Source organism: Lipotes vexillifer, unplaced genomic scaffold (genome assembly GCF_000442215.2).
Source record: "Lipotes vexillifer unplaced genomic scaffold, Lipotes_vexillifer_v1.1 scaffold238, whole genome shotgun sequence".
NCBI lineage: Eukaryota > Metazoa > Chordata > Mammalia > Artiodactyla > Lipotidae > Lipotes > Lipotes vexillifer.
Genome location: NW_006785665.1, coordinates 2,422,614 through 2,430,265, shown reverse-complemented (window position 1 = coordinate 2,430,265; position 7,652 = coordinate 2,422,614). Strand labels below are relative to the sequence as shown.

At 56.9% G+C, this 7,652-nt stretch overlaps 1 protein-coding gene across 5 annotated transcripts in view; it reads left to right on the top strand.

The window, feature by feature from the left end:
- Positions 1-7,288, top strand: part of RUSC1 (RUN and SH3 domain containing 1) — an 8,647-nt gene extending 1,359 nt beyond the window's left edge. The window contains exons 2-11 of one of the 5 annotated variants that reach the window (XM_007457932.1): positions 1-197; positions 482-892; positions 1,906-2,004; positions 2,174-2,250; positions 2,375-2,549; positions 2,638-2,743; positions 2,936-2,982; positions 3,664-4,213; positions 4,936-5,061; positions 6,566-7,288. The exon at positions 1-197 is cut by the window's left edge and continues 18 nt beyond it. In XM_007457932.1, coding sequence (XP_007457994.1) covers positions 1-197; positions 482-892; positions 1,906-2,004; positions 2,174-2,250; positions 2,375-2,549; positions 2,638-2,743; positions 2,936-2,982; positions 3,664-4,213; positions 4,936-5,061; positions 6,566-6,734 — 1,957 coding nt within the window. In that variant the 3' untranslated portion in view covers positions 6,735-7,288. Of the gene's footprint in view, positions 198-481; positions 893-1,584; positions 1,613-1,905; positions 2,005-2,173; positions 2,251-2,374; positions 2,550-2,637; positions 2,744-2,935; positions 2,983-3,663; positions 4,214-4,935; positions 5,062-6,565 lie in introns of those variants that run through there. The other 4 variants (XM_007457933.1, XM_007457934.1, XM_007457936.1 and 1 more) reach the window with 4 other exon arrangements.
- The last annotated feature ends 364 nt before the right edge of the window (positions 7,289-7,652 follow it).

The following is a 7,652-nucleotide window of genomic DNA, read 5'->3' as shown; positions in this document are numbered from 1 at the left end:
CCCAGCTGGCTGGGCCTTGGTCCCGCCCCGACCCCCACCTCCACCCGTCCCTCCACGGAGGAAGAAGAACCGACCTGGGCTGCAGCCCATAGCAGAGGGGCAGCCCGAAGAGGGAAGGGCGGGGAGCCCAGCTGCTGGTGAGGAGGCCCCAGCGGCAAAGGAGCCGGAGGAACCAGGCCCGCAGGCCGGCGTTGAGGGTAAGAGGCCACAGGAGACAGGAGGTAGAGAGAGGAGGGCTGGGCTTTGGCCTCGCCCACACCTCCAAAGCTTCCAACCTGACCCCCTGTCTCCCCTCCATTCTGTGTCACCCATCCTTCCCGTCCCCTTCTACCAGGGAGCGCTCCGGGAAAGGGAAACTGGGTGGGTCCTTGGGTTACGGGACTAACTCTTTGCTCCCTCTTTCTCCCGCCCCTCCTTGCCTGGCTGCCCATCCCGCTGGCCTCCTTCCCCTCCGCACCTCCCCCGCCAATCCTGCCTGCAGCCGGTCCCCTCCCGCTCCCTCGGCCTCTGGTTTTCCGGTTCTCGGCTGACGGGCGCCCCCTGTTGGAGGGTGGGGGCGCGGCCGCAGCTGGGTCTCTGCTCCTGGCGCCTCTGGCCGGCTGGCCCGGCGCTGGGCTGCGGCTACTGGGGGCGCCGAGTCCCCCAGAGGAGCAGCTGCTGCCTGTCCGCCTGTCCCCGGTGGGGGCCTATTCGCCTCCGGCTAGGGGGGACCTGCCTTGCCTGGCCAGCCCTGAGCTGGCACTGCTGCTGTCCCCGCTCTTTCCCAGAAGTAGCACCTTCCCCGCCGCGGCTTCCCCACTCCGCCAGGTACCCGCCCCCCCGCTGCCACGGCCACCTCGTCCGCCGAAGGCCCCTCGCTGGACCAGGAGCCCACCGCCTCCTCCCAGGCTACGTAAGAAGGACCCGGGCCAGCCCCGCGGGCGACGCCTCAGGCGGGGCTGCCCCGCCCGCTCCAAAGCCCCACCCATCCTCGCCCAGACCTACTCTGGGTCCTGCCCTTCAAACCTGGGCGGATTCTAAGTTCATTGGTACTGGGGAGTCTGGCCCTGCTGGCTTCCTGTACTGGGCAAAGGTTGCTGCTTTCCCCGCTTCGTGGCCCGGCCACTCTCCCTCGAGGCCCGGGCATAGTGGATACGGGCTTAGCAGGCTTTCATGCTTTTAAGGGAGTCCCAGCAAGTCCATTGGTAAGGACCTTGGGTCACACCCTCTGTGGAATTCTCTGGCCAGTGCATTTCGAGCCTGATCCCCACCTTGTTCGGGAAGGGTAGAGGGTGAAGTTCGCTGAGCTCATTGGCTGAGGGGGTTCTGGTCACTCCTTCTCCATGGGGCCAGCCCCACGTGGGCTGCAGCGGGCGCCCTCCTCCGAGATGCTGGCGCAGGACCCCGGTTTCCCCTTTCCGGCGCCTTCCAGCCTCCCAATCCTTGGGTCTCCTCTCCCCCTGTCTCTCCTCCCTTTCCCGTCTGTCTGTCTTTCCATTGGTCCAGGCTCCCCACGTGCTCCTTGGGTCCCTGCAGACCTGACAAGGGCCCCGGGCGGTGGGCACAAGGCTGCCCCTCCCTTCCCTCGCCCTGTCACCTCCCGCCTTACAGGCCCCTGCCTGGCAGGCGGGAGGCGAGCGCGGCTGCCCCACGTCGGGACTTCCGGGATCGAGGAGCTGGGCCGTGAGGAAGGGAAATAGGAACCGGGAAGTGGGGAGCAGGATGGCAGTGCTGAGATATGTGCAGGATTTCACTCTGGGAGCCCGGGTCGGGCTGCCCTATGCTCCACCCAGCCCTGTGCTCCCTTTCCCAAGACTTCAAGGGCAGGGATGCTGCAGACCCGCGGGAGATGACCCGTGTGGAAGCCTGGAGTCCTTGGGGGTAACCCCTGGTAAGTGTCACTGCCTTCTTCTTCCCTTACCCCAGTCCGTAGTTCCTGGTCGTTCACCGGCGTCCCCGGGGACCAGCGACTGTGGATGGCAGAAGCCCAGAGTGGGACTGGCCAGCTGCAGGAGCAGAAAAAAGGTAGGACACCCTGACTTCTGACCCTTGGTTTGGGAATCAACTTCCCCTTGCTTAGGCCCTCCTCTCTCAGGGTCAAATTGTGTAAACCCGGCTCTCCAAGTCCCTTGGGGTTTGCCTAGGGAGAGACAGGGGGCTTTGACGCTTCTTCCCTTCCCTGGCCCCCACCCAGGTCTCCTGATAGCCGTCAGCGCTTCAGTGGATAAAATCATCTCGCACTTTGGGGCCGCCCGGAACTTAGTGCAGAAGGTGAAGGTGCCTGTGGGAAGGGCGTTGGGGTTGAGGAGGTGAATGTAGCTCTGAGGTGCAGGAGCAATCGGCGGGGAGAAGGCTGGAGGTATCTCTGGACCCATGCCCATTGCACTGCCTCCAGGCCCAGTTGGGGGATAGCCGTCTGAGCCCAGATGTGGGGCACCTCGTGCTGACCACCCTTTGTCCGGCCCTCCATGCCCTGGTGGCCGATGGGCTGAAGCCTTTCCGGAAAGACCTCATCACTGGGCAGCGCCGGAGCAGCCCCTGGAGCGTGGTGGAGGCGTCTGTGAAGACAGGTGAAGCGGGGAGAGTGTGGGGCTGGGCGGGCAGGGGCAGGGACTGGGGCAGGGACTGGGCCTGGCTGACTGCGCCCTGTGTCCTCAGGCTCCAGCGCCCGTTCCCTCGGAACCCTGTATGGCCAGGTCAGCCGTCTGGCCCTGCTAAGAAGCAGCCGTAGTCGCTTCCACGCCTTCATCCTGGGCCTCCTCAAGTGAGTGGCCTTCTTTCTGGCATCCCTCCCATGGCCTGGGGTTGGCAGGAGTGTCATGGGTGGGACACATGGTGGGTGCCCCATGTCCCCAGAGAAGGCCTTCCCTCTTCCAGTCTTATCTCCCATCCTCCACCCACAGGGGGCTGGAGTCCTCCACCTCCTTGAACTTCTGTTCCCTCCTCTCTCCCCCAGCACTAAGCAGTTGGAGCTGTGGTTTTCCAGTCTCCAGGAAGATGCAGGTCAGAGGCTCAGATGGGAGAGGATGGGGGTGCTAGGCTGGGGCCGGTGGGGGAAGGGATCTCTTCTGTTGGCTCCCCCTGGTGCCAGATCTTACTACTACTCTCTTGCTTAAAACTCTTTCAAGGAGTTTTGTCCATAGGAGGAACGACCCAAATCCTCACTGTAACCTCCAAAGTCTTGGTTATCTGGCCTCTGCCTTCTGCTCGCTGCCTTCAGGTCTGGGGCTTTCCCTGGTCCTGTGACAGTCTTCCTTTCCTGTTCTTCCTGCCCCAGGGCCCTATTTTTACTGTCCCCCCACCTAGAATAGGGCTTCCTGCCCCTCCTGCCTCCTCATTAACTTTCATTCATCCTTTGGGTCCTTCTTCAGCGAGGCTCCACCCCCACCTCAAACTAGGCTAACTCGCCCCCATTCCCCACCCCGCTCGCCCATTTTGCTCCCATGGCCCTCAAGTCCTCCTTTTCGTTATATATTTGTCACCACACGTTCTACATGTGTCTCCCTCTCTAGGCCGTGGTTCCACACAGGTGGGGATGTGGCAGCTCTGCACCCCTCCGTGTCCCCCTCTCTCTGCCCCAGTGCCCAGCACAGTAAGAGGCCTGGGAGGATGTTCGCTGATTGGTGGGCTGATGCTCTGGACTAGGCCCAGAGCAGGGGCTGATGTTAGCCTGCTCTTTCCCAGGCCTGCTGTCTCTCCTGTACCTGCCCACCGGCTTCTTCTCCCTGGCCCGGGGCGGCTGCCCCTCCTTGTCCACGGAGCTGCTGCTCCTGCTGCAGCCGTTGTCGGTGCTCACCTTCCACCTGGACCTGCTTTTTGAGCACCACCACCACCTGCTCCTGGGCCTGCCTCAGGCCCCTGACCCCCCAGGCTCGCCTCCAGCCCTGCAGCAGACTGTGCAAGCCATGCTGCACTGGGGCGGTCGGCTGGCCCAGAGCCTCCGGGGGGCTTCTGGGGAGACCCCTCCAGGCCCTTCGGCCCCCTCAAGCCCTCCTACCCCAGGCAGCTGGTGGGAGCAGCTGACCCAGGCTTCCCGGGTCTACGCCTCTGGCGGCACCGAGGGCTTCCCTCTTCCCCGATGGGGATCGAGGCATCACAGGACTGCAACTGAGGTCGCACAGGAGAGGTCCCTGCCCTCAGAGGAAGCTGCACCAGGCAGAGGAGTATGGCTGGGGAGACTGTTTGGAGTGCCTGGGGGCCTCACAGAAACTGAGAGTGGAGCCGCAAAGTCCAGGTAATGGGGTCCCTGGTCCTCTCCATGACCTCTGACCTCCTCTCAGAGCCCTCCGTCCCCCCAATTTGTTTTTTTTTTTTTTTGGCCGCGCCACGCAGGTTGTGGGATCTTAGTTCTTGGACCAGGGATTGAGAACCCGGGCCCCAGCAGTGAAAGCGCCGAGTCCTAACCACTGGACCAGGGAATTCCCTCAGTCACCCCAATTTGAAACTCAGTAGGGATCCTTTAGGTCAGACGTTGACAGTCTGGCTTTTCTACAGCCCTGAAGTAAAAATGGTTATATTATTAAGTCATTAAGTTTTAACAGTTATGTAAATACCTGCATAATATTGTCCATTTTGCCTCTTGGCCCTCAAAGCCAAGAATACTTTCTGGCCCTTTAGAAAAAAAGAATAAGTTCGCCAACTCCTGCTCTAGGTTTTGACCATTGGTAGCTCTTTAATGGCTTCAGGTACTCTCTAGTGACCCTCTGGATCTAAGCCTGCTGGTTCCATAGGTCCCTTTGTAGTTTTTGGTGTTGTAGATGTTCGTTGTCACCTCCCTAGTCACCCTAAAGGTAACTGCCCCACAACTGCCACTCTGCCGTCAGCAGTGACCAACTCCTGACCTCTTTTGAACCACAGTTGCATCCCTCAACCTCTTCCTCCCTCCAAAGTCCTGGGTACTTGGGTTCTTTTTATGGAGGTGGGTTGACCTCTGTGACCCTGCATCCTTTCCTCCAGGAGACCATCCAGCTGGCTGCCCCCGACAGTGAGTGTGTTGGCTCTGGTGAAGCGGGGGGCACCTCCTGAGACTCCCTCTTCTAAGGAACTTGAGGTCTCGGCACCCAGCACAGCGCAGACCCACAGGTAAGGAGGGTCGGGGAGAAAGTGGTGTGCGTGTTATACCTATGTGTTTTTCTGTCTTCACAGAGTGGATGGGAGGCGGTGTAAACGGCCTTGGGCTGTAAAGTCAGTGCTTGGTTTGCATTGCATCTTTGCTATTTATTATTGGTGTGACACTAATTTCTCTGAACCTTAGTTTCTTTCTCTGTAAAAATAGGATAAATTATATTTTTGTTAGGGTTGTCATGAAGACTAAACGTGATTTTATTCAATATAAAAGCATTTGCCACACAGAAGGTGCCCAGTTAGTGGTAACTTTTATTACTGTTATGTGTATACGAACGCACACGTGTGTCCACTGGGGCACTGTTCTTCTCTTTAGTGGGGTCTTCTAATTTGGTATGAGGGGCTGCGTTGACTTTAGGGTCTGGCTTTGGTTCTCTCAATCCATTGAATTAGGCTTCTTGATTTTCTATTCAATTACTTTTCAAGTACTTACTATGTGCTTAGCGTTATGGTGGGGGAGGGAATGCAAAGGAAAACCTGTTGGAGTCCCTGCCCACAAGGAGCTTGTATTCCAGTGGGGATACCAATGAATAAACGAGCATTTACAATTCTGTGTGGGAAAGACTCTAGGAAAAGAAGACTGAGTCCTTTGGAGCCAGACAGGGATTCTTCCCCAGGTGTGGGGACTCAGAGAAGGCCTAGTGATGGTGTGGGGTGTGCATCTGAAGGAACAGGATGCAAGGGTGGAGAAGCCCAGGTGTGGTAAGTGAGGAACTATGAGTACATGATTAGTTGTGGCTGGAGTGGAGGATGCTGGCAGTGGTGTTAGGGAGGTTGATGGCTTCAGTAGGCCAGCTAAGAAATCTGGACATCACTCCAAGGCAGTGGGAGCCATTGAAGGGTCTTAAGCCTGGTGACAACAGGCTTGCTAGTTTTAAGTTTTAGACTTAAACAGCTCTCTGACTGCTGTTTGGAGAGTGGAGCTGGAGAGGGTTGTCAAGATTCAGGCACACCAGTTAGATCATATGCCAGTGGTCCAGAGAAAGAGTATAGAGGCCTAAGTGAGGACAATGGCAGTGGGGTTGAAGAGAAAGATAAAGTGGTGGGAGATACAAACATCAAACAGGTTTTGGTGATCGATTGGATGTAAAGACTGAGACAGCTTGGTTTTTGCCAGGAGCAACTGGGTGGAAGGTGATGCCATTTACCACTATAGGGGACACAAGCGGACTGGTTTGGAGGGTTGAGTCATTTAGTTTGCATATGTTGAATTTGAAGCACCAGAGAAGTGCAAATTGCATCAAATAAGCAGCTAAAGAGTGGGTTTGGAGCTCAGGATTGGGCTGGGGCCCCAAATAGAGTCAACATGTTGATAGATGGTCCCCATGTCTCTTCCGGAGCCCAACTGATGTTTACTGAGCTGAACCAACAGGGACATACCATACAGTGGGAAGGTGAGGCTGGGGACAGCTGGGCACCCCTGCCTCACTTCATCCCAGCATCTCCCTCTGGCTCCTTATAGGGCAGTCCGAGCTCTCTGTGACCACAATGCTGCAGGACCTGACCAGCTGAGCTTCCGGCATGGGGAAGTGCTGCATGTCATCGCCACTGTGGATGAGGACTGGCTCCGCTGTGGGAAGGATGGAGTGGAGGGGCTGGTGCCTGTGGGGTACACCTCTCTTGTTCTCTAGGCCTAGGACCTTTTCCTTTCCTGCACCTGTCTCCCTCCTGTCACCTGGGAATGGAATGGCCTGTGAACTCTCCCCCATGTAAACTGATCATCCCCGAAGCACTTACCCTGTCTGCAAAACGACTTTCCTCCCACATCCATTTCTGCTAACATGTAAAATAAACTTTCCTCCTTCCCTCCCATACCCATCTATAAGGTGAAATCTGCTCTTCTTCCAGATGTATAAAAAGGCATTTCCCTCCATGCAACCTCTTTCCTCTTTCCAATCTGCAGTAGGGAATAGCTCCCTATCTATCTGCAAAATGGAAATCTTGCCCCCCTCTATCTTTTTCATCTGTAAGTAGACTGTGCCAGTGCAGTATATGCCTCAGTTTCCAAGACTAGAAGGGCCTCTAGGCTTCTTCCTGTGTATGGAAACTTTACCCCCTTCACCCATCCCATGTTGCCTGTATTTATGATATGCTGTACTAGGTGCTGAAGTCTGGACACCCCTGGCGGGTGGGCCTGTGGTGTCGGTCTGCCTTCTTCTTTGTCCCAATAAAGAGTGGGAGTTGATCGTGTCTGTCACTGTCGGTTTCAGGACATAGGCTAGGGGGGAGGGGAGGGAGGCCATGTTATGGGGAGCCCAAGGGAGATGCTTCCTTCCTAGCCCAGGTCTAGTTCTTTCTGTTCCCTTAGGAATGATGAAGTAGCCCCCAATTGGTGCCTGACTTGCAGGAAGTGCCTCTCTAGCCTGAGACTTGATATCTTTGCTTGGTGAGACTGATATGGTAGGAGCCTGAGGAGATACGGGAGAGTTGGGAAGACTTAGTCCATGAAATTGTACTTATCAGACTCCTATCTGAGGTGATGGGAAGGATTAAAAGGTTTTAAGAAGGGACACATTTTTTTCTATTTAATATCACCATTCTGTGGTGCT